Source organism: Ranitomeya variabilis, chromosome 8 (genome assembly GCF_051348905.1).
Source record: "Ranitomeya variabilis isolate aRanVar5 chromosome 8, aRanVar5.hap1, whole genome shotgun sequence".
NCBI lineage: Eukaryota > Metazoa > Chordata > Amphibia > Anura > Dendrobatidae > Ranitomeya > Ranitomeya variabilis.
In genome coordinates, this window is record NC_135239.1 from 88,498,629 (window position 1) to 88,525,682 (window position 27,054).

The 27,054-nt window shown below is 46.4% G+C and overlaps 1 protein-coding gene across 2 annotated transcripts in view; it reads right to left on the reverse strand.

Annotated features, from left to right (window-relative positions):
- Window positions 1-27,054, reverse strand: part of STXBP3 (syntaxin binding protein 3) — a 131,554-nt gene that overhangs the window by 30,219 nt on the left and 74,281 nt on the right. For both annotated transcript variants that reach the window (XR_013218576.1, XM_077277748.1), the window contains exons 10-13: window positions 13,308-13,412; window positions 4,545-4,602; window positions 3,437-3,502; window positions 239-319 (exon numbers count right to left, since the gene is read on the reverse strand). Coding sequence is in view for 1 of the 2 variants with exons in the window: in XM_077277748.1 (XP_077133863.1) it covers window positions 239-319; window positions 3,437-3,502; window positions 4,545-4,602; window positions 13,308-13,412 (310 nt within the window). In the remaining variant the exon portion in view is untranslated. The remainder of the gene's footprint in view (window positions 1-238; window positions 320-3,436; window positions 3,503-4,544; window positions 4,603-13,307; window positions 13,413-27,054) is intronic.

Consider the following 27,054-nt stretch of genomic DNA (forward strand, 5'->3'; position numbering starts at 1 on the left):
AGCACAATGCAATGGCTGGAGGAGGTGTCTGTTAGGCTTCTGGCTGCAATGTCAAATTGTCGGAAAGATGCCACCATGATCAATGGTGTCTTCGTGGTTGGCATCTGTATATTACATCTCAGGCATATCTACATTCCTCTCATTTTCCACCCTGAACTGTACAGTGCAGTGTAAGAAGCTGTTAGGAAAGCTGCACATGTGGTTTGGTCAGCTTCACATACACTAAAGGTTTGCTTACTTGTTCTACTTTGCAAAGCTTCTCCAAGTTTCCTCTGAACTTCTGCATACAATCCTCTGCAAGACTTAGATGTAACGCTTGCTGGAAAACAAATAAAAAATAAACAAGGGAGCAGTCTAAGTCATCTACTATAACAATTACTACTTCTGAGATCAGCAACAAAATACTTGAGAATGCTTCAGTACGGAACGGTTTTCTAAAACCCAGACAATACTGATAAATCTGTCCCATTCCAAATCCTAGACGGTCCCAACTTAGGGCCCGATTCAACAACGCTTTCACACCAAAAATTCTGGTGTAAAAGATGTGAAAAGTGGCAAAAGGCCAAGTTTTGCTGCTTTTGGTGCTGAAATGGGCAGAGCTGCGGAAGGACGGGGACATAGCTACCACAGGGTGACAAGTTCATGGCAAGCGGCTGCCACAAATCGTAATCCGGCAGGGGCTGGAGTGGGATTTGTGGCAAGGTGCACACATGGGTATACACCGCTCATCTGACGCTTTTGATTCATGAAGAGGTATCTGATTCCGGCAAGCCCCACCAACAACACCAGCATGGAGAGATTTTTTTAAGCATAAACTATGCCAGAATTCTGATGCAAATGCAACATTATGATGTCTAAAAATATCAGCTATATCATGCCACCAGGTATTAGCTACCCCATCTGAGATTAGCATAACGTAGGAACGGAGACACTGATTCCAGCGATGTATCACTTACTGGGCTGCTTGTTATAATCACTATGTTTATCTGCTGCAGTTCTCTTCATGATGGGCTCCATATAATCCCACACATCATTGACTGACAGCTGTGTGTACACTGTTCATAGGCAGAAATATACTAAATCAGTGGCTGGGGCAATATAAGAGCTAATGAATATCTAGGGCTACATTGCTGCAGGTGTTCTAGTCCGCTCACTGATAATCTCCTGCTGGTAAAACGGTGATTTATCAAAGCTACAGTTCACAGTGCAGCAAGTGGCACACCAATCAGGGTCTCTTCCCCTACTTCTGCCACACTCAGAAAAGGTAGAAAAGGCTGGTGACTTAGGCCTCCCAAGCATGCTAGATGGCCTCCGGCCGAACAATCAGCTGGCTGGCCTGACTCTGCTTAGCGGTCCTGTATGCTCTATGAGGGCGCCATTGCCCGACATCTCTGGAGACGTCTTATCTCTTACAGACAAAATGACTGGCAGTCTGAGATGGGACACGCTGGATCCTTATATCACTTGTCAGCTGTCAGGGGATAGATTTGAGGTCATTACGCACAGACTGTCGCGTCTTAAGGCCCCGTCTCACATAGCGATTTACCAATGATCACGACCAGCGATACGACCTGGCCGTGATCGTTGGTAAGTCGTTGTGTGGTCGCTGGGGAGCTGTCACACAGACAGCTCTCTCCAGCGACCAACGATCAGGGGAACGACTTCGGCATCGTTGAAACTGTCTTCAACGATGCCGAAGTCCCCCTGCAGCACCCGGGTAACCAGGGTAAACATCGGGTTACTAAGCGCAGGGCCGCGCTTAGTAACCCGATGTTTACCCTGGTTACCAAAAAAAACAAACACTACATACTCACCATCTGATGTCCGTCAGGTCCCTTGGCGTCTGCTTCCTACTCTGACAGTGCCGGCCGTACAGTGAGAGCAGAGCGCAGCGGTGACGTCACTGCTGTGCTGTGCTCTCACTGTACGGCCGGATCTCAGTCAGAGCAGGAAGCAGACGGCAAGGGACCTGACGGACATCAGATGGTGAGTATGTACTGTTTGTTTTTTTTTTTAGATTTACGCTGGTAACCAGGGTAAACATCGGGTTACTAAGCGCGGCCCTGCGCTTAGTAACCCGATGTTTACCCTGGTTACCAGTGAAGACATCGCTGGATCGGTGTCACACACACCGATTCAGCGATGTCAGCGGGACCTCAACGACCAAAAAAAGGTCCAGGCCATTCCGACACGACCAGCGATCTCACAGCAGGGGCCTGATCGCTGGTACGTGTCACACATAGCGAGATCGCTATGGAGGTCGCTGTTGCGTCACAAAACTTGTGACTCAGCAGCGATCTCGCTAGCGATCTCGCTATGTGAGACGGGGCCTTTAGGCCAACATTAATCTACTGTCTATGGCTGCCTTTAGTCTCTAACAGAAAGCACCAAGCTTTCCAATATGTAGCTTTCATTGGGATTACACCAAATCCAGATCCATCCATCATAGTGAAGAGTGAGAGGAGATCTGTCACTCCAGAACACACGTGGCCCAGTGTCGGTCAGCTCTACACCACTCCAGCCAATGCTTTGCACTGCGTGCATGATGAGCTTAGATACGACCATGACACCCCACGTCGAGAAGCTGAGCCTCTGGGTGCGATACCTGCACATGTGACATAGAACAGGCACGACATTTGTTCAACAAAGAAGAAGAGAAAGCTGCTTACCCAAAACACAACATTTTTATTTAACCTAAAAATAATTAAAAGTGCAAAAAATGCACAGAGTCAACGGGAGCAGTTACAATATATATGTTCACACGTGGCTGTTTTTGTGTGTGGTTTTTTTTGCAAATTTTCAGCTGCGTTTCACAGTACCAGCAAAGTCTGAGATTTCAGAAGTCTCATGCACACAGATTTTTTTGGGCCGTGCTTGGATTTTGCAGAATAGAGCATGTCACTTATTTCAACGGGTTTTTTTCAACATTTTTCACCCATTGAAAGTAATGGGTGGTGAAAAAACGCAATTATCAGGTTTTGCTGCATTTTCTGTGCCAAAACCTTATGAAATAGAATGATTATTTTTTTCTGTCACTAAATAAATGTAGCATGGTAAAAACACAGCAAAACTGCAAGAAAAAACAAGCAAAACCTGTTTTTCTGCAGCTTTATTGCCAAGACAGCAGGTTTTGCTGCAGAAAAAAAATCAACAGTAAAAACACCACATGTGAACATAGCCTAAACCTATAAACCCAAATCCCTTACTACAGAAAATAGAAAGCAATCCATATAACAAAGTGTCCCTGCAGAAGACACGGATACACACCTTTCATAGCATAATGCTCTTCATAATTGCACATATAATATATTTGAGCCTTCACACTCACATAGAAATGGCATCTACATACTGTTAGCCACATAATGTACCTGGACCCCTACAGCTGCCCCCACCAGAGCAACAAGCAGCTGTACGACGCACAGAAATGGCTTCTTACCTTGCCGATTTGTTTTCGTATATGAGGCATTTTTTTCATCAAACTGGATAAGTTGCCGATGCTTATCTGCATAAAAGAATTTAAGTCAGAAAAAATTATACAGGGGTGCAAAAAAATAAGGCACAAGTAAAAGTCAGTGTAGGTGAAACTGAAGTTTCCAACAGACAAATATTAGGCTATGTGCACGTTCAGGAATTTTAGCATTTTTTTCGTCCGTTTTCTGCCGAAAAAAAAAACGCTAAAAAAAGTTTACATAAGCATCCCATCATTTTTAATGCATTCCGCATTTTTTGTGCACGTTGCGTTTTTTCCCGTGGCGGAATCGCATTCTGGAAAAAATGCAGCATGTTCATTCCTTGTGCGGAATCGCAGTGAATCCACACACACAGGAATGCATTGATCCACTTAGCCCCATGCGGGAAGTAAGCGGATCATGTGCGGTTGGTACCCAGGGTGGAGGAGAGGAGACTCTCCTCCAGGCCCTGGAAACCATATACACCTGTTTAAAAAAAAAAAAAAGAATTAAAATAAAAAATTGTGATATTCTCACCTTCTGGCGGCCACCACAGCGTTCCCGCTCCTCGCAATGCTCCCGTTCCCAGTAATGCCTAGCGGCAATGACATGTGATGACGTAGCGGTCTCATGTGATGCTAAGTCATCTGGGGTCATTGCTGAGAGGCATTACTGGGAACGGGAGCTGCCGGGAGGATCGCAAGGAGCGGGAAAGCTTCAGGGGCCGCCGGAAGGTGAGAATATCACGATTTTTTATTATTTTTAACATTATATCTTTTTGCTATTGATGCTGCATAAGCAGCAAACAGTAAAAAGTTGGTCACACCTGTCAAACACTATGTTTGACAAGTGTGACCAACCTGTCAATCAGCCAATTACGCTTGTAAAACGCTAGTGTGTTTTGCGGGAAAACACATGCCAATTCCGCATGCATATTTCCCGTGGCAGGGAGTTGCAGAACTGCCGCGGAAATTTCCACGGCAATTCTGCAACGTGTGCACATAGCCAACAACTGCAGAATATCTATAGTTCTAATATTTCATAAGTAAAATACTGTAATATAATTCTGGATATATTTATTATATTATTTATTACCTTTCCTTCTGTTTGTTTTTTACTGGAAGAGATTTCTTTAAGAAGTTTAGGGATTTCTCTGTAAAAAATAAATAAATATAGAATATTAGAATTCCCAGAAAAACACCGGCTGCTTCTCATCTCAGATAAAACTGGAAAACAGCTTAAAGAGGGGTTGTCCAGGAATAGAAGAAACATTACAAAAATGCCATGTTAAATAAAACCCTAAATTCCCAAAGGCTACGTTCACATTTGCGTTGTGCGCCGCAGCGTCGGCGCCGCAGCGCACAACGCAAACAAAAACGCAGCAAAACGCATGCACAACGCTGCGTTTTGCGCCGCATGCGTCGGTTTTTTCATTGAATTTGGACGCAGCAAAAATGCAACTTGCTGCGTCCTCTGCGCCCCGACGCGGGCGCCGCAGCGATGCATGCGGCGCAAAACGCAAGTGCGCCGCATGTCCATGCGCCCCCATGTTAAATATAGGGGCGCATGACGCATGCGGCGCCGCTGCGGCGCCCGACGCTGCGGCGCTGGCCGCAAATGTGAACGTAGCCTTAATTGTAAATCACTCTTGTTTTGTCTAGAGAGGTGGTCACTTTAGCACATTAAAATGGCAGCTGTCTTGTTACAATGGCAGAAATCAATCTAGGAATATTAATAGGACATAATAATGGGAGCATGTACAGCAAGGAGCTCTGTCCCATACCTTCCTGTGTAGGAAAACGTGGATATTCTGATCTAACACTTAAGGCTATGTGCACACGCTGCGGATTGTGATGCGGATACGCAGTGGTTTTGGACACGCAGAATTGCGTCAAATCCGCAGTGTTGTGCACATGCAATGTTAGTCAATGTGAAATTGACATTTGGTGTGCACATGCTGAGGAAAAAAATGCGGATTTGCAGCGCTTTATTTTCCGCAGCATGTCAATTCTTTCTGCGGATCTGCAGCGTTTCTGCACCCATTGACTTCCATTATGTCAGGCCAATCCGCAGAAAAACCGAAAGGTGTTTGTGTGTATCTGTGTGGGTTGTGTGTGTGTGCTGGGCTGTGTGTAGGCAGGCATCGTTCGATAGGACTACTAGTCCCATACACCTATGCCTGCTAGCGACAGCTAGCTGGATGATGGGACAGTAGTAGTCCCATCATCCTGCTGTGTTCAAGTGTAAACAAAAACAACAAAAACACACACACATATAGACATACAGTACATACAACATAGAGTACATACTCACCAGTCAACTAGTCCCCGAAGCCCTCGATCACCTGTAAAAAAAAAACAAACAAAACAAAAAAAAAACAACAGTATACTCTTTGATCCAATGTAATCCAATTTAATAACGAGTGTCCCACGACGATCTCCAGTGGAGAGCTGTCACATCGGCAGATGTGACTGCTCTCCAGGGGCTCCGGTGATACAGTGACGGCATGTAATCCTCCGGACTGTACCACTCAGCCGTCAGAGGTCGCTGTCACTTGCGGCACCGCTGCGTGGGAAAATTCTCACGCAGCATTGCCGTAAAGTGAGAGCCTGAACTCAGGTAACCTCTTCAGTGATGAACTGCAGGAGCCATTGTCTCCTGTCAGTGAATCGCGAGAGGCCTAGAGAGCAGTCACATCTCCTAATGTGACAGCTCTTTAGGGGAGATCGTCATGGGACACTCGTTATTAAATGGACTGCGTCGGACCAGGGAGTATTTGTGTTGGTTTATTATTTTTTGTTTTTTTTTCAGGAGATCGAGAGTGTCGTATGGATTGGCAGAGCAATAAAGATGGCAAAACCGTGTTGTGTTTTATTTCATTAAAATACTTTTTTCTGGCTGTGTGTGTATTTAACCCTCTACCAACTATAGAATTAGTAACGTATAGATGTCTTAATGACGCCTCTCCATTACTAAGCCGGCTTGATGTCACCTTACAATTCAAAGGTGGCATCAACCCACAACTATTACCCCATATGCCACAGCTACAGGGCAGTGGGAAAAGAGAGGCTAAGTGCTGGATTTGGCGCATCTTACATCTCTGGGGCGGCTGTGTGCTGGTGTTTGCAGCCGGGGGGGGGGCGCAAATCCATGGCCCCTTCCTAGGCTATGAATATCAGCCTGCAGCTGTCTGCATAGCGTTTTCTGGCTATTAGTTATAGGGGGACCCCACGTCGTTTCTTTTGGGGGGGGTCCCCCTATTTTAATAGCCAGTAAGGGCTAAATATACAGAAGCGGGCCGAGATTCATAGCCTGGGAAGATCCATGGGTATTAACCCCTTCCCAGCTTATAAACATCGGCCCCCAGTCGCTGGCTTTCCCTCTCTGGCGCAGAAAATTGCGCTAGAGCCCACACCATTTTCTTTTTCAATTTTTTTTTACATTGAACAGATATTGCATTTAAGTCCGGGGTCACACTTGCGAGAATCCCGGCACTGACGCCGGCACTTGGGACCGGAGCGTGCGGCTGCATGTATTTCTATGTAGCTGAACGCTCCAGTCCCAAGTGCCGGCGGCCAAGCCGGGTATTGATGCGAGAGACTCGTGCAAGTTTTTCGCAAGTGTGACCCCAGCCTAACTCAGATTGTGTGTGCGTGTGTCTTTAACTCTTTATGTACCATTTTATTATGTTTACTACTAAACATCGGGCTTGGTATTATCCATCAATAGATAGATCTATCCATAGCTATATCCATAGATATATCTAGATAGATAGATCTATCCATCTATAGATTATCTATCTATCTTTCTGTGTGTGTAAACATTAATCCGCGTGGATTTTTACCTGCGTTTTCTGCCAATAGATGCAGAATCTGCGCAGAAAATTCCACAGGCAAATCTGCAACGTGTGCACATACCCTTAGAGAACATTAGTGCCGAGGTATGAAGAGGCTGCTCACACTGCTGTCCACCATATCTATCTGATCGAATACTGAAAATACCAGGGAGTGTGGACATAAGAAGATGCTGCTCACACTGCTGCCCACCATATGTATCTGCCCTAATACTTCCTGCTATTTGGCTTTGACAAAACTTAATTGACATACTAAGGTGCAGATTACATTCATTTTATGATGTGTTTCTGTTGCAGAAACGCACTAAAAACTCATGTGCATTTACCTTCAGATTTTCTGCATCTAATGCATGTCAATGGGGAAAACTCAGCGTACCTGCAGGAGGTCAGTTTACAGTGAAGAAAAAAAAAGGAAAGAAAAAGCACAGTGGGCATGAGGTTTATTAAATCCCATCTGCTTTGCTGGAGCTAATTTGCTTGAAGCAACAAAAGTAGAGTCCACAAAATGCAAAGTTCATTGTGGGAACATAGCCTAAGAATTAAAAGTGTGTACTCCTCTCCTGCAGACTATGCCCACCTGCAGACACTGCACTACACCAGGCTAGAGGGAAAGCAGTAGGATATGTATACCAGAAACATTAGGTCACAATGGAAACAAGGATTACAGACATCCTGTCTGGGCCATAAACTTTGACCCCCAATGAAGGCAATGAGAAAGATTTTACATCGAATACTAAAGTCTCCTTTTCTCTGCTGCTTCATTACGGGACACAGGAAGAATGAGATGTAATAAATCAGTTGTTTTGGGTGGGAAATAAAATGAAAAAGCTGTCCAGGACACAGCAGGTTGACAAAAACAGCTACCTAAAAAGCCTACGTGCTAGCTGGGGAGCCAAAACAAGAGCATTTAGTAAGATCTATGAGGATGTGTGGCATGAACAACAAGCAACAGATTGAGAACGACAGGCTACAGAGTTATTATACCTGGAATAAATGGGGTGGTGGGGGGAGGGGAGAGAGAATACACCTTTATAAAAATGGAAAGCCACCGGACACAAGTCATTTTATCCTAGAGAGCAGCCGAGACAACTGCCAGTTCAGAGGCCCTTCTGATGGGCAGGACCACGACAAGGAAGGCTACCACTCCAGGTACTGATTGAAAAGCCTGTAGACTGCCTAGCACGATTGTCTGAAGGGTGAACAACAGTAGCACAGCAATGTGTGACAAGAGTCACAGGTGAAGTGATGGAGGGGAGATACGTGTCACTGCGCATGATGGTGTCAGTGATGTAAAACCAGATTAGTTTCTTCTAGCACACTACGTGTTGAGAGGATTAAATGAGTTATGTTATGGGCTGGTTTTAGTGGACCCCCATAGAGCGGGTGGGAGGGGGTCTACCGTATCTCCACCTGCAGTGTCCTGACAGGAACTGTGATGTCGATATCATGTGATCAATCACATGATGGAGGAGTCACATGGTCTGGGATTAAATGGCCAGAGCTTTCAATGCTCAGTGGGAGTCTGGAGAGAGAACACTCTAGGATGGTGTGTGCACTCAATCTGAACCGTGGACATTGCTGCCTGTGAGAGGGCTGACCCTTGTTGGGAAAAGGACTGTGTTTTTTTTTGGTTTCTTTGTTTTGCCCAGAGGGCCGTGTTTAAGAAAAGGCTTGGTTTATTGTAGCAGCATAAACCAAGCTGGGAAAGTAAAGAGACAGTGTTCCAGTTACACCTCTGTGTCCAGCCGAGTGAGCCGCTCTTCCATAAATGACATTTAAAAAAAATAAATAAATAAAAAAACAACACACTGAAAAGAAGGGACATCTGGTTGCTACAGGGGGCACCTGCAGCAAAAAATGAAAGTACTTGTCCCAAATGGTAGAATCAAGAGATACGCCGGGATCACTGTCAATGTCCAAGGTGTCCCAAGTTTGACATACAATACCTGAGAGTGGATCTCAGGATGAAAGTACCACTCTCCACAGAACAGCCATTTTTTCCTGACAGACAGCAAAGCAGACTAATTCCTATTCCTGGAAAATAAACACAGATGGTTTGTTCAGAGTACTGCCCTATATCACTGCCTCAGAAATGCTTGACTGGAGGTAAACTGGATCACCCAGCATTGTACCTTACTTTGGAGAAGCGACAGAGAACCAATGTGTGCTCAGTAGGAGAACTTCTGTTGACTTCAAGAGCTTGGAATAGAGTACCGGAGGGAGACTCCTTGGAAAACCAGAAGACTGGAATAAAAAAAAGAACTGGGAGAAACAAACGATCTGTATGGACTAAGGGACATGGAAGCAAAGCCACCAGAGGAGACAACACTGATGGAGATGGGACATATGGGAGTCCTGTTTTTGCCTAGATGAGTCCATCTCTAACTGCCAGGAAAAACTTTGCCTTGCAAGCAACAATGGTAGCCCCAGGGAAGGAAGCACTGTCACGGTTGGAGAAAATTTGGTCTATGGTACAGCAGAAAAAAAATAAATAAAGGATGAGAATCCATGGGCTTAGCGGGTATTTTGCAGTCTTAAGACATTTGGGGCAAGAGAAAAATCACACAGGTAGGGAAAAACTAAGATTCCCCTGAAATGTAGAAGAGCCAGGTCACATACCAAAAGGAAACTGAAGTTAGAGGTAGGGGTCCTTTAGGACCAGGCATAAGAACACCCCCAACGCCATTGCAAAGCAAAGACGGACATATCTAGAAGACATGCTTCAGGCTGCAAATAAAAAGGGACCCACTCTGGAGGAACACAAAGCAAAGAAACTGAGAAAGTTAACACTTCGTATTCTTTGACCCAGACATCCAGAACTCTACGAAGAAAAGGCCCACTTAAGGTGGAGGCGTCATCAGGAAAACAATGCATCTGCCATTCAAGACTAAAAAAGGGAGGCCATGTCCGCAAGGGAAGAGGCTCTATTGAGAGAGGAAGTACAAGATACAGAAAGTCAGCAGGAAAGGAGGGTATGAGGTGACCCCACAATGGGGCATCTGGGAACGCCTGTTCCATTGTCTCTGGTGTAAGATCAAGCACACACACACACACACAAAAAAAAAAAAGACTTGACAACTGTAGAACACCTCTGTGTGTGCGCGTTACACTTCTGCATCCATCAACTGAGGGGAAAAATGAATGGCTCAGTGAGGCTGTCACCCATGTTCCTCAATTAGAGGAATGGTTCCTGCTAGTGATGAGCGAACATGCTCGGATAACGTCTTATCCGAGCGTGCTCGGGTGTTATCTGAGCATCTGGGAGGGCTCATCTATTATGCTTGAGTCCCTGCGGCTGCATGATTTGCGTGTGTTAGATAGCCTGAACACATGTGCGGATTGCCCATTTGTTAGGCAATCACCACATGTCTTCAGGTTGTCTAACAGCTACAAATAATGCAGCTACAGGGACTCAAACAAAATATACAAGCACTCTTAGATTCTCGGATAATGAGACATTATCCGAGCACGTTCACTCATCACTAGTCTCTGCTAAGATAGGGAAAGTAGAAGCCAAAAGGAAATTATCCTCCACAATGAGAAAAACTGGAGCAAGGCTACTTGGACTGCTGAGGGCTCTGCCAAACAGAGGTATGGCCGCTAGCTGGTGGAGAAGCACCCTTGGAATCTTGCTGGACTTGCCAAACTAAGAGGCCTCCATTGGTAGGTCTGACTCACTTCAGGAAGTTGTCTGACTTGCCTGTGCAATACACCACATTGAGAGGTCTCATTTTGACTCACTGTGGAAGTGGTCAGAAACTAACAGGTTCGCTTGCATGTTACGCCATGCGGAGAGATCTCTACTTGTAGGTCTGACTCCTTCTCGGAAGGGAGTTCAGACTAATACTGCCACTTTAAATATATCAGTAGTAAGTCAAAATGCTTTCATGATTTAGCAATCTAATCTTTATTGAAAAAAAACAAAAACAAAAAAAAAAAACACACACAGACAAACAATATAAAAAAGCCCCTAAAAACAGTTAAGACAGTGTGGTTCACATAGGGTATATTTGGCATGTACAAATGTATATATAAATTACGACATCCAATACATCTAGTAAACAAGTACATAACCATGTTGGAATAATTTTTACAGGGCATAAGTAAGGAGAGGAAAAAGAACATCTCATTTATGCTGCTAGATATAAGTTGCCAACACTAAGGTAGAGGCAAAAATACCCCTGTAGGGCAGCAAGTAGAAGGTTGACAAGTGTAGCTCAAAGATACAGACCATGTGCCATAATATTAAGTGGAACCACAGTGCCCAGCACCCCAACGTGCGTTTCATGTGTAGCTCCGTCCTTCTTGGAAAGTGGTCAGAGTATAGTCTGGTTTGGTTGCACAAGTTATACTGAAAGACTTCTGCTAATGGATTTGCTTCTCGGGGAAGAGATCAGATTACCATCTGGTTCGCTTGCGTGATACCTCATACTGAGGGGTCTCAGCTCGTAGGTCTCATTGCACAGTCTGGTCCACTTGCATGATAAAGTATACTTGTCTCAATTTCATGTTCTGAGTCATTTTGGAAAGTGGTCAGAGGACTTTCTGGTTCGCTTGCACTATACGCTATGAAGAGAGATCTGTCTAGATGGGTCTGTCTCACCCTGGAAAATGATCAAACTGACATCTGGATCGCTTGCATGATACAACACGTATAGAGATCTCTAATGGTGGGTCTGAGCCGCCCTAGAAAGTGGTCAGAGTAGAAAGGACAGCAGATGAGATTGAGTGTTTGTCTCTGTCAGCAACCATGGACTGGGGCACTTTAGATAGCGCAGCCATCAATTGGGGGTTGGTGATTGCGCCAATTTCATTCATGAAGAGGGTAAGATGTGGTTTTGTGACGGGCCACAGGGGGCTTCTCAGTAAGTGGAACTGGAGGGGAAGGGCGCAGGTCACAACTGGTTGGCCTGGCAGACATATGCAATTACATGAGGTGAAGGCAGAGTGGGTAAAACAGGAAAGGCTGGTGTGCAGTTTTCCGTGGAGTCAGACATGAAATAGACAGAGAGAAGAGACAAAGATATAGATGGCGTCATAAGGGGCAAGTGCTGCTGGGGGATCCACCAGTATTGGTCTGAGCAGACAAACAGGCCTAACCTGCCCTGTAATGTTGGGGAGAATGGCAGAGTCTACTGACTTGTCTATGGTCGGACAGAGGTTAATTCCTGTGTCAGGCTTGTAGGGGGAAGAGATGTTCGTGCCTAGAGGGAAAGAATTAGGTGGCTGATGGAAAGGGGATGTAACCTGCCAGGAGTCAGCTAGGCCACAGCTGAAGCAGAGGACCAAAATACAGTCTCTCCCATCCCCCACGCAGGTCCAGGACCTGTGATGGGGAAGGAGCTGGCGTGGCACAGGAGCCTATAGATGGTTCTGGAGGGAAGAGGGGCATGTAGACTGCTGCGGGTTGGCCAAGGAAGAGTGTCGACATGTGTCACAGTACGGAGAATGCAGGAAGTTTTGAAAGGAGCCAGAGCAACGTGGGATGACTGGAAAGTATACTCAGCTGTCCTAAAGAGATCTGGTCTTGAGGTTCTCAGAGCCCTCCATTCAACGCGCCACAATCTTGGTGGCTGCAGCAGAATACACCCATGGTTCCTGTGCCCCCCAATGAAGCGATAGAGAAAGAGAGAATACAGTGTGACCACTACAGCTCTGTTCTCTCCGATGACAGTGGTATAATAGGGTGGTCCAACCCGTTAGTTCCATACCCAAATAGACAAGAGAAAAATCAGAATAATGCAGTAAAAGGTAGAAGCATCTCTCATGTCTGCCTCTAATGTGACACTGGGCTAATCGGTTTAGTGCTATATTTGCAGGTGGGTGTAGTCTGCATGGAAGGAGACGACTTTTGTAATTCTTTGCGTCGTCAGATGTACTCAAAACAGACGACCAATCGAAGGTATTAATAAGTAATACATGTGTGGAAGTGAAAAAAACATCTGCAACAAAATATTTTTTGTTTAGTGGCAGATCAGGTAGGGAGCTTATACCATCTTACTTACTCCAAGACGACAGCAATGTGTCTGTGACGGATCTTTGCCCATAGTTCATCAGACTCATCTAAACGACCTTCCTTCTCTTTGGATGCAGTGCTGTCTGGCTTATACCTATCAGAAAAAGCAATTAATTTCACAATTTGTACCATTTGGAAAACGCCAGGGAAAGATGAAGAAAACATGTCAGAAAAAAAATAAATAATAACACCATAATCACAGTATGTAGAGCATTGTAACTCTTACATTAGAATTTCATTATAAATCTGCCAAATTAGATCCTGTAGAACAACTACAAATCAATCTAATATCACTGGTACTTGATCTCCTAGTTGTGTATGCTTTTTAGTAATTAGTTATAGATTGTCAAAAATCTAACGTTTTATGTTGATGATTTTAATAATTTAACGATAGCAATCGGTGTGAGAAACCCTTTAGTTACAGAAAACTTGTGGCAGGACATAGTGCCACGCCAAGTTCTGATTGGTGAGGATCTGGGAGAGGAGACACCCTGAGCACACAGAAGCATAGGGGCACTAACCTGAACACTGTGCCCTTTGATTCGTGCTCCATTCCACTGTGTCAGGTGGTGGGTATAGCAGGGTTATGGCTCATCACCACCTCAGTGACCAGGCCAAATTGTTCACAGATGACCAGTCACATTATGTCGCAATAACTCTGGACTGTTTGAACATATGGCAGGGATTCTGATTTTTCAGGACACATTATAGCTTTATGATGGTGGTAAATTTAGGTCGACATGTTTTGATCTATTTTTCAGAAATGTTATGCCGATACTCCAGATAGTCACATCACACAAACTAGTTACTAAAATCTGATTTCTCTATCGCCTCATTGGGGGACACAGGAACCATGGGGTGTATGCTGCTGCCACTAGGAGGCAGACACTATGCAAATAAAAAAGTTAGCTCCTCCTCTGCAGTGTACACCCCACCGACAGGAAGTTGGATATTCAGTTCAGCTTAGTGTCAGTAGGAGGTGGACACGGGTCTTTCATTAGACCCTTATCTACCTCAATGTGCGTCGTTTTCTTTCAGGTTTTCCGGAGGGATACAGGGTGAACAGTCACACCTGTAATCCCACATTATGGATTATGAGTACGGCATGTACTGCCACCCCGTATCCTCATAGATCCGACAGCAGGACCATGATCCTAGCACACCAGTGTGCTTAGAAGTTCGGTCCTAGCTCCGTCCCCCACCCACTCGCCCACCAGAGCCTGTCGGTTGAAGGAGACGAAGACGTCCACCATCAGCTCCATGGACGTCTGACACCTTTCTCGATTTAAGGTTAGTAACGGACGGCGTGGGAGTTTTGAGGCATTTCCCCCACCCGTCCCAGTTAGCTTCCGCCTCCTTGTTCCGGGGGGCCACCCTATCTTCCTCCGGCGCGGGGACCTTTTCAGCCACGCTGTTTTTTATTCCGGTGGCGGGCGGCCGCTCTGCCTCCTCGCTCCGGTCTCTACAGGCAGCCCCGCTGCCCACTTCCTCCGGCGGACACGAGAGCGGCGCAGTTTTCCTCTGTTGTCCGGCGCTGCGACCTTGGCGGCAGTTGCGCTGTTCCCCTTTCCGCCGGCCGCACCGCTCGTTCTTCAGCGCAGCAGCCCTCTCCGGCGGTCGCCGGCCTCTAATTTAGGCCCCGGCTTCTGCCCGGGCCTACTTCCGGCGCCATCACTCCGCCCATTTCCGTTTTCATCGGGCGGGCTTTTTTTCCCGCCCGTAACTCTCTCTACCTCTTCCTGCGCAGGGCGCTAGCTCCACCCACTACTCTCCTGGGATCGCCGCCATCTTGCACCTCCAGACCCGGTGGCTAACCCTCCCCCCCTCCCCTCTCTGAGAGCGGGTCCTTTTTTCCCCAGCGCACGCTTTCTCCGGCTGGGTCCCCTGCATCCTCCTTAGGTTGCCGTCTCCCTGCTGGTGCCCTAGACCTGTGCCATGATGCGGGTCGCATCATGCCGGGAGCAGTCTACAGGACTCTACTATTGCGGTGAGTAGCTCTGCTATGCAGTCTATTACTCCCCTCTCCTTTTCCCCCAACCTTCGGGCATCATTTAGTGGGTCTGCTCCCAGGCCTAATCCTAAAAGGAGAGCTTTCCCGTCCTCCTGCTTCCACTTGTCAGCTGCAGCAACTCCCCGTCCAGGAGTCCCTACCCCGGGTGAGACCGAGACCCCTATCCCTGGGTGGGCTATCCTTCTGTCTCAGTCTGGGGTGGACCTTACCAGGATGTCACGACCCTGGTGTCCGTGCCTGAGCGCAGTTGCTAGTGGGTCACAGGATTCTCCGTCCTGCCTTTTCAACTCAGGCCACAAGAGATCCAGACAGGAGTGAAATTCTAGGTTCCTTTTCTTGGAGGGATACAGGGTGAACAGTCACACCTGTAATCCCACATTATGGACTATGAGTACGGCATGTACTGCCACCCCGTATCCTCATAGATCCGTCAGCAGGACCATGATCCTAGCACACAAGCGTGCTTAGAAGTTCGGTCCCAGCTCCTTCTCCCGCCCTTCAGTTGGAGAGGAGAGAGAGAGAGAGAGAGAGAGAGAGAGAGAGAGAGAGAGAGAGAGAGAGAGAGAGAGAGAGAGAGAGAGAGAGAGAGAGAGAGAGAGAGAGAGAGAGAGAGATCCTCGTTCATGTTTGAAGAGGAAGTTTTGGTTTCACTACGGGTACATAACCTTATTGTTGCGATCAACCAGCCCTTAAGCATCATGGAGACCTCTACAGAACCCACAGAGTATGTGGTTTCGTTTAGACGGTCAAACCACCTTCCAAGGTCTTTGCCCCACACACTGAATTTGTGGTGGTACTTGTCAGGGGAATGGCGACCCATACCAGATGCTTTCAGACAGGGAAGCGTCTCTGCATCCTATATTCCTTCTCCCCTGAGCTCATCGCTAACTAGACTGATTCCTCGGCAGGAAGCGGGCAATTCTGGGCTCGTCAGTTCCCAGACTGTCTACCAATTTGGCCACTCCACTTCCCTCATGGGTTCCAAGGATACAATTATAGAATTGCTGGATAAATCAGCCTTTGAAACGGCTGCTTCTACTTTGTGCCTCGGCCATTGCCTCTACCTGGGTCTTAAGGACCATAGCTAGATGGACCCAACAGCCTTGTAAGAGCACCCCAGCTGGAGCTCCTCCGGGGGAGCTAGCTGACCTGACGGACCAGATTTCCTATGCAGGGAAATATTTGGTATCTGCCTCCCTAGATGCGCGGTTTGTGTAGCTCACGCGTCCAGCAATATGGTGGCCATCCGACGGAATATTCGGCTTTACACACAGCAGGCGGACTTGTCTTCAAGAAGTTCCTTACCAGCCTCCCCTTCCAGGGGGCCCGTCTCTTTGGCTACATGCTGGAACAAATTATTAAGGACGCCACGGGAGGCACGAGTTCCCTTTGTCCTTTCGCTGTGTCGCAGCGTCGGAAGATTCCTCTAGCTAACAAAGACCGCGATCTCGGCTGGCTAGAGAAAAGGCTTCCTTTAAGCCTACCCCTTTCCGGCGTTCCCGCAACTCCCATGGTTGGTCCACCAGGCCTAGACCTGGCAGATCTTCCTCTGCATAACTCATGCTAAGGGCCCATGGGCGGGCGTCTCCTGTTTTTTTTCAGTGATGTTTGGCTGGCCTTCAGGATGAAGATCCTCTGTTCAGTCGTGGCTTCCATGGATCCACAGAAATTCCTGTGCTCCATGGATATCCAAGATGCCTTGCTCCATGTCCTGATTTTCCCAGCACACCTGAGTTTTTCCTGCGTTTCGCGATGCGGAAGAGTCATTTCCAGTTTGTCACCCTGCCGCTCGGTCTTACCGCTCCCAGTGTCTTCATAAAGATCATGGCTACATTTATGGCCATTTTGAGGATCAGGGGCCTAGTGCTCATTCCATACTTGAAGTCATCCTCATCAAGCCTCTGCCCCTCTTTCAGGCCCTGGAGAGTCTGACCATTGTCCTCGACTCACTGTCCCGTTTCTGGTGGCTGGCCAACAGAACAAAGTCTTGTCTTGTTCTGAGTCAGCGTCTCGTCCTCTTAGGCATGTTGTTCGACACCGTCAGTCGGGGGTTTTTCTTCTCGAGGAGAAGCAGGCAATTCTCCATACGGAGTTCGCTCTCTGCAGGGCCCTCAGCTGCCTTCCTTCCGTTCAGCAATAACGGTCCTGTGACGCACTGTGACAGTGCAGCGCCCCAGAGTCCTGGTCGTTGCAGTAACGTCGCTCTGCCGCTAAGGGGAGTGATGGTACGTCTGATGGCACTAAAAGAGTTCACCTGACCAGGTATCACAGTCACACATTACACTTCACACTCCGGCCACCAGGGGGAGCAAAAGGTCCTATCTACTAGGCCACTCCTCACACATGGGTAAAACTGGGGGTTGGATAGGAAGTTAGAGAGAAAGCAGCCTGTGAGAGTTCCAGGGAGGACCTGTCAGGTGTGGGATCCTGACAGCGGCCTAGCACAGACAAGAGCGTTACGGAGCCGTGCCTGCACCTCATTGCCGCGGCATCCTAAGAAAGGACACGAAGCGAAGTAGATTGTGGAGAAGTGAGAAACGAGATCACAGCACAAAGGCGATAGAACCAGAAGGAGTCCTGCCATAAGATCGGTAACATCCTTCTGAGGCGCGTAGCCGGTGGCTGGAGCACCGAGGAAGTAATAGGCTCTATGCATTACTTTGAACTACGGCAGGGCAGTTAACGCTAGGTTGGCTGTCTCACCTATACACCTAACGAAGACAACGGAGGCAATTGAGGGAGAGGGGGCGTCTCTAGGGTCCCTATAAAATAACTCCAGGCCTACCCCGTCATACGGGTGCGTCCTATCCAAACCATCTGGGGGACGGAGAGAAAGAACAGAAACATACACGACAGTTGTGAGGACTATCCCGTGGTGTTCAGCAGGGTAGTACTACAACACACAGGCGCTAGTAGGAAGGCTACTGATTTCCACCTGCAAAGGGAACTCTGGATGTGCCTTCAGACCGGCCGGTCTCAGCCAGCCCTGTTAGTGCTCTGGATTGCGGATGCCGAAGCCTTCAGTAAAGAGGTAAAGAGACTGCAACCCTGTGTCCTCGTCATTTACTGCGATCTGCACCATCACAAACATCTTTAATTGGGCGCCCCTTAGCAGGGCCACGGACCGGGTCGGGCCACCGTGACATCCCCAGAACCGAGACCGAGGGACCCGGTACAGAGTACCCCGCCGCCCTGCGTTTGGGGGCCGCTCCAACTGCACCGTAAGCATTCCCTTTTGCGCTGTTCCACTTGAGACCACTTCAGCAGGCCATCCTCTCTCAGTAGGACACGTCTGTGTTGACTCTGGATCCTCCGATACGGCTTTCTGTCCGATTCTAACAGCCTCTTAACTGGTGGCTGTCATCCCCTCTCATTCCCAGGTCCGGTCCTCCCAAGGCAGGTGGTGACGACGGTGACCAGCCTTCACGGCTGGGGCGCGGTTTCTCGCCATCCGTCAGTTTAGGGGGCGTTGGTCGGAGCAAGAGTCCTCTCTGCCGATCGACACGCTTGAGATAGGGGCCATTCTTCTATCCCTGAGTCACTGGGAAAGGCTTCTCAGAGGTCTGCCAGTCAGAATCCAGACGTCCAATGCCTCGGCTGTGCCATATGTCAATCACCAGGAAGGGAATCAGAGTCTCTTGGCAATGGCGGAGGTATCCAAGATCCTCCTCTGGGCAGAGGCAACGGTTTCGGCACTATCCGCAGTGCATATCCCCGGCGTGGACAACTAGGCCGCAGTGTTTTCTCTGCTACGAGGGCCTTGCGTCAGGAGAATGGTCCCTGCTTCAGGAGGTCTTCCTTCAAATTTGCCTTTGATGGGGAACTCCGGACGTGGATCTCCTGGCGTCCCGACTGCTTAGGAAGGTTCCACCGTTTGTTTCTAGGTCCGCGATCCTCTTGTTGTGGATACCGATGCTTTGAACATTCTTGGGTCGCAATTTGTACTTCCCTATCTGTTCCTCCCTTCCCTTTCTTCCCAGGCTGTTGAAGATCAATGCGGAGGGGGTGCTGGTCATTCTGACTGCACCAGATTGGCCCAGAAGGTTCTGGTTCGCTGAGATCGTCCATCTCCTCGCGGACTCCCACTGGAGGCCCCCAGACAGGCCAGATCTTCTGTAGCAAGGACCCATCTGCCACAGAGTTCTTGGTGGCTCAATTTAACAGCTTTGCCGTTGAAACCTTCCATTTTGTCAGTTTTCTCTAGGCGGGACTTGATGCTGGCCTTGCCCTTAGTTCTCTGAAGGGTCAGATAGCAACCCTTTCCATCCTTTTTCTGAAGTCCCTTTCAGAAGTCCTTAGCTACTGGCTATCACGGTACAAAGATTTATATCCGTCCCGTTCTCAGATCAGAACTTTTCTTCAAGAAGTGGCGCATGCGGCTCTTCCGTACCAGACTCCCGTGGATCCCTGGGACCTCAGTCTTGTTCTGGAGGCTCAGTGGGGTTCCCCCCTTGAACCTCCCCATGAGGCCTCACTGTCTGTTCTGTCCTGCAAGGTGGCGTTTCTGGTGGCCATCTCCTACATTAGGCGCGCCTCAGAGTTGGTGGCTCTCTCCTGTCGCCCCATTTCTCGGTTCTTCACCAGGATAGGGTAGTTTTAAGTCCTTCGTCGCCTTTTCTTCCCAGGGTGGTGTCCTCCTTTTTCTTGAATAAGATCGTCCTTCCCACCTTTTGTCCTGCTCCGACCGATTCTCTGGGGCGTTCGCTGAACAGGCTAGACCTGGTCAGGGCGGTGAGGATCTATTTTTCTTTTTGTCATTCCAGACAGTACGCCAAGAGGCCTGCCGGCCTCCAAGGTTACAATTGTTCTCTGGATCAGACCTGCCATTCTGGAGGCTTACCGGGTAAAGAACAGAGTGACTCCTCCTGGGATTAAGACTCACTCTGCCCCGGGCAGTGGGCGCCTCCTTGGCGGTACACCATGGGGCATCCGCCCTACAACTTTGCTAGGCGGCAACCTGGTGTTCCGTTCACTCATTTGCCAAATGTTATAAGCTCCATACCTACGCTTCGGCAGTTGCCAGCCTAGGCGGTCCTCCGACCTGAATGGAGTTTTTCTGCTGTTCCCACCCCAGGGACTGCTTTGGGACATCCCATGGTTCCTGTGTCCCCCAATGAGGCGATAGAGAAAACAGGATTTTTGGTTGCTTACCGTAAAATCTGTTTCGCGGAGCCTTAATTGGGGGACACAGCACCTCCCAAGTTGAACAGCTCTGTTTATTGTGTTATACTGTTAACGTTTGAGTTCTTTGAACACAGTGTTTGAAACTGTTAAATTGTAAAGCGCTGCGGAATTTGTTGGTGCTATATAAATAAAGATTATTATTATCATTTCTCATTTACACGTTGCTTCTCCTACTGCTTTCTCACTAACTGAATATCCTACTTCCTGTCGGTGGGGAGTCCACTGCAGAGGAGGAGCTAACTTTATTTGCATAGTGTCAGCCTCCTAGTGGCAGCAGCATACACCCCATGGTTCCTGTGTCCCCCAATGAAGGCTCCGAGAAACAGATTTTTCGGTAAGCAACCAAAAATCCTGTTTTATTCATTTCTTTGAAGAATTTCTGCAAAATTTTTGAATCTTCTAACATCTTAAAGGGACTTGCGTAAGGCAAGATTGCCTTGTGCAGGCATGTACTACGGAGGACAGAGAATGAACTTCAATCCAATATTGCAGCCAGCATGCAGCCAGCGGGTAAGGAAAGTGTGAATCAAACACCCGAAAACCCCGCCCCTATGGCTGAAAATTGTTCCCTCCAAATTCAGGTGACAGAGTCCCTTTAACAAATAAAGGAGCATTCTACAGATGATGCTGATGTAACGCAGACCTGAGGGAAATGTTATTTTTGTAGGGATCTATTCAATTTTGAAGTGACTTTGGGGGGACCTATATATCTGGAAAACCCTAAATACTGATACCAATTTGATAACAGCGCCCCTCAACATAGTCAACACTGCTGTCAGTTGGTTTGTTAACCCTTCAGGTGCTTTTCAGGGATTAACACAAAATGGAATGACATGAATGAAAAATGATATTTTTACCACCAATATGCTGCTAACATCTTATCAGGCCGCTATAACGGCAGACGCTATGGCCATTACTTATACTTGAAATGCCATGGCAACCAACAGGACCCCACAATCACAATCTCAGGGCGCCAATGGGGTTAAAATGTAGATGTCATAGTCACTGACATTGACAGCACTATATAGGGGGCTAAGGGCCATGCCTAGGGCCAACAATGATCGCAGGGTACAGCTGCCAGCCACTGCATGGTCATCCGCCAGGACGTGCCATTCTCTTCTATATCTCAGGTATGTTACAAGGCGCATTGGTGCTCACTATGGGGAAATTAGGGGAGACCAAACAGTGTTCTGCTCATGTCTGAGAACAGCAAAAGCCTAAAGGGGCTCAATGCGAGTCAGATTTGGACAATTTAGTAATTCATCAAAAGGAATCATTTTAGGTGGGTGCAGCACACGTACTTATGAGCCAACAAGGAACAAATACCAGTGTGGCGGTATTTGCTCCTTGTATGTGCTATTATTCAGTCACTGTGGTGGTAATATGTGATCTGGTCATGGTGTGGTGGTATTTGGTCCTTGTATATGGTAATATTGGTCACCATGTGGTGGTAATATGTGGTCTAGTCATGATGTGGCGGTATTTGGTCCTTGTATGTGCTATTTGGTCACTCTGGTGGCAATATGTGGTCTAGTCATGGTGTGGTGGTATTTATTCCTTGTATGTGGTAATATTGGTCACCATGTGGTGGTAATATGGGATTCGCTCATGGTCGGTGGTATTTGTCCCTTGAATGTGATATTATTGGTCATTTTCAAAATTGAAAAATAAATAAAAATATACCTAAAATTTTATTGGATATTTTAACAAACGTTTAATAAGTTACAGTAGAGTAGAGTCTGGCCAAAAGAGTATACCTTGTCGTAGTGGCGGATAAAAAAAATATTTTGGCCAAAACAAAAGCTGCTGGCTATGTATGTGATCTGGTGATGGGAACTGTTAATGTGTGATTGGTGAGGATATGGTGCAGAAGTGGAGTTTTTGTATTTTGTAGTAATGCAGGGGAGACGATGTATATAATTGGGTGTCATCCACATATAGATGGTACTGAAAACCGAATCTACTGATTGTTTGTCTAATAGGAGTAGTGTATAGGAAGAAAAACAAGGGGTGGGATCTATGACTGTCTCCAGTATTTGTAGTGACAGTTTTCACATGTACTTGAGACACACACGTAAACCTATTATAATCTTAGGTGCTGCGCACATGTCCGTGTATTCACACGGACCATGTGTTCGTGTGACCCACGCGTACACGTCTGCTTTTCTCCAGCAGCACGGACGTCAATACGTTGAGTACGCGTGCACAATGATGACACATGAATGACATCAGTGTAACATGTACCAGAATGAAATGCCAGCGGCTGGGAGAAGCAGTACAGTTAGCGCTATTCCCAGGCGTAGGGTCGTGACTACGACGGTCATCGTCCTCGCCTGGCCTCCCTGCGATCAGCAAGACCAGACAACACTGATGACCGTGTTCGTCAGAGCATTAACCCCTTAACAACCGCCGATACGCCTTTTAATGGCGGTAGTTAAGGGTACTTAAACCACAGCGGCATTAATTAACGGCGCTGTGGAAAAAGTGTATAGCGCCCTCTAGAGTCGGATTTTCTCTGGGGTCTCAAATGCCAGAAGTAGCTGAGACCCCAGATAACATGATTCAGGTCGGTTTTTACCGACCCCCCAGGTTGCGATCACCGTTCTTAACCGTCTAGCGGCGACCACAAAAAAATAAAGAAAAAAAAAAAAAAAGCGATTTGCCATTTAATTTCTTTGTCCTCTGATGTGATTGCACATCAGAGGACAGAGAAATAGGGTCCCTGGTCCCCCCCTGATGCTTATCAGTGTCTCCCGGTGTCCCTGGGTCCTCCTGCTTCCCCCCCCCACGTCCGCTGGCGTTTTCTTCTAGTAAGAAAATGGCGGACGCGTACGCAGTGCGCCCGCCGAGATCTGCTGGCCGGCACCAATAGGAAAATTTTCCTATTGGTTCATTTTGGTCACTGTGATAGGGTCTATCACAGTGATAAAAAAAAAAAAAAAGTAAATAAACCCCCCCCCTCTTTATCACCACCTTAGTTAGGGAAAAATAATAAAATAAAGAAAATGTATTTATTTCCGTTTTCCCATTAGGGTTATAGTTGGGCTAAAGTTAGGGTTAGGATTAGAGTTAGGGGTGTGTTGGGGGTTTCCACTGTTTAGGTACATCGGGGGTCCCCAAACGGGACATGGCGCCACCATTGATTCCAGCCAATTTTGCGTTCAAAAAGTCAAATGGTGCTCCCTCCCTTCTGACTGCCTTTTATCCAAACAGTGGTTTACCCCCACATATGGGGCATCAGCATACTCAAGACAAATTGGACAACTTTTGGGGTCCAATTTCTCCTATTGCCCTTGTGAAAGAAAAAACTTGTGGGCGAAAAGATCACTTTTGTGGAAAAAATAAGATTTTTTATTTTCACAGCTCTACGTTATAAACTTCTGTGAAGCACTAGGGGGGTTCATAGTCATCGCCACACATTTCGATAAGCTCCTTATCTAGTTTCCAAGATGGGGTCACTTGTGGTTTTTTTTAACTGTTTAGGCACATCAGGGGTTCTGCAAAAGTAACAGGATGCCCGCAGACCATTCTATCAAAGTCTGCATTCCAAAAAGGAGCTCTTTCCCTTCCGAGCTCTGCTGTGTGCCCAAACAGTGCCCCCCCCCCCCCCCTATATATGGGGTATCAGAGTACACAGCACAAACTGGACAACAACTTTTGGGGTCCAATTTCTCCTGTTACCTTTGTGAAAATAAAAAATTGCGGTCTAAAAATTCATTTTTGAGGAAAAAAATTTTATTTTTATTTTCACGGCTCTGCGTTATAAACTTCTGTGAAGCACTTGGGGGTTCAAAGTTCTCACAACACATCTAGATAAGTTCCTTAAGGGGTCTAGTTTCCAAAATGGGGTCACTTGTGGGGGGGGTTCCACCGTTTAGGCACATCAGGGGCTCTCCAAATGCGAAATAGCGCCCAATCTCAATTCCAGCCAATTCTGCACTGAAAAAGTCAAATGGCGCTCCTTCCCTTCCTAGTTCTGCCATGCGTCCAAACAGTGGTTTACCCCCACATATGGGGTATCGGCGTATTCAGGAGAAATTGCACAACAAATTTTGTGGTTCATTTTCTCTTTTTACACTTGTGAAAATTAAAAAAAATTAGTTCTGAAATAAAATGTTTTTATAAAAAAGTTACCGTATATACTAGAGTATAAGCCGACCCCCTAATTTTGCCACAAAAAACTGGGAAAACTTAATGACTCGAGTATAAGCCTAGGGTGGGAAATGCAGCAGCTACTGGTAAATTTCAAAAATAAAAATAGATACCAATAAAAGTAAAATTAACGGAGGCATCAGTAGGTTAAGTATTTTTGAATATCCATATTGAATCAGGAGCCCGATATAATGCTCCATACAGTTCATGATGGGCCCCATAAGATGCTCCATATTAAAATATGCCCCATATAATGCTGCACAAAGGTTAATAATGGCCCTGTAAGATGCTCCATAGATTATGCCCCATAAAATGCTCCATAAATTATGCCCCATAAGATGCTCCATACATTATTCCCCTTAACCCCTTTACCCCCAAGGCTGGTTTGCACGTTAATGACGGGCTAATTTTTACAATTCTGACCACTGTCCCTTTATGAGGTTATAACTCTGAAACGCTTCAACGGATCCTGATGAGTCTGACATTGTTTTCTCATGACATATTGTACTTCATGATAGTGGTAAAATTTCTTAGATATTACCTGCGTTTATTTGTGGGAAAAAATGGAAATTTGTTGAAAATTTCGCAATTTTCCAACTTTGAATTTTTATGCCCTTAAATCACAGAGATATATCACACAAAATACTTAATAAGTAACATTTCCCACATATCTACTTTACATCAGCACAATTTTGGAACCAAAATTTTTCGTTTGTTAGGGAGTTATAAGGGTTAAAATTTGACCAGCAATTTCTCATTTTTACAACACCATTTTTTTTTTTTTTTTTTTAGGGACCACATCACATTTGAAGTCATTTTGAGGGGTCTATATGATCGAAAATACCCAAGTGTGACACCATTCTAAAAACTGCACCCCTGAGGGTGCTCAAAACCACATTCAAGAAGTTTATTAACCCTTCAGGTGTTTCACAGGAATTTTTGGAATGTTTAAATAAAAATAAACATTTAACTTTTCTTCACGAAAAATTTACTTCAGCTCCAATTTGTTTTATTTTCCCAAGGGTAGCAGGAGAAATTGGATCCCAAAAGTTGTTGTGCAATTTGTCCTGAGTACGCTGATACCCTATATGTGGGGGTAAACCACTGTTTGGGCGCATGGGAGAGCTCGGAAGGGAAGGAGTGCCATTTGACTTTTCAATGCAAAATTGACTGGAATTGAGATGGGACGCCATGTCGCGTTTGGAGAGCCCTGATGTGCCTAAACAGTGGAAACCCCCCAATTCTAACTGAAACCCTAACCCAAACACACCCCTAACCCTAATCCCAACCCTAACCACACCCCTAACCCTAATCCCAACCATAACCCTAACCACACCCCTAATCCTGACACACCCCTAACCCTAATCCCAACCGTAAATGTAATCCAAACCCTATCCCTAACTTTAGCCCAATCCCTAACTTTAGCCCCAACCCTATCGGGAAAATGGAAATAAATACATTTTTTTAATTTTATTATTTTTCCCTAACTAAGGGGGTGATGAAGGGGGGTTTGATTTACTATTTATAGCGGGTTTTTTAGCGGATTTTTATGTTTGGCAGCTGTCACACACTAAGGCTAGTTTCACATTTGTGTTTAAAAACGCAGCGTTTAAAACACAAACGCAGGTGGTGAAAAAAACGCGTGCAAACGCTGCGTTTTTTTTAGACGCATGCGTTTTCTCATGCGGTAAAAAAAACGCTGCGTTTTTGACGCGTTTACATGCGTTTTTTCCTGCGTTTGCGTTTTTGAAACGCATGCTGAGAAGTGTATGACAGCTGCCAATCATCAAAATCATCTAGAAAACCCACTATAAATAGAAATAGCTAGGGTTGGGGTTAGGATCCCTAGGGTTAGGGTTAGGGTTTGGATCCCTTTATCACCTTAATGGTGGGGGGTGGCTTATCAGTGTGTATTATTGTTTTTTTCTATTAAAACGCAACCAAACGCATGTGCTTAAAAACGCATGCGTTTACATAGACAGCAATAAGTTTTTTTGCGGCAAAAAAAGGCCTCTAAAAATTACAACATGTTGCATTTCTGCAACAAAACGCAAGCATAGAAAAGACGCATGCGCCGTCAAACGCGGCAAAACGCATACAAAAAAAAGGCATGCGTTTTTAATGTTAAATATAGAAAAAAAACGCATGCGTTTTTTTGCGCTAAAACGCAGCGGCAAAAATCGCAAATGTGAAACCAGGTATAAAGATGATTTTTATTGCAAAAAAATTTTTTTGCATCTCCACATTTTGAGAGCGATAATTTTTTCATATTTTGGTCCACAGAGTCATGTGAGGTCTTGTTTTTTGCGGGACGAGTTGACGTTTTTATTGGTAACATTTTCGGGCACGTGACATTTTTTTGATCGCTTTTTATTCCGATTTTTGTGAG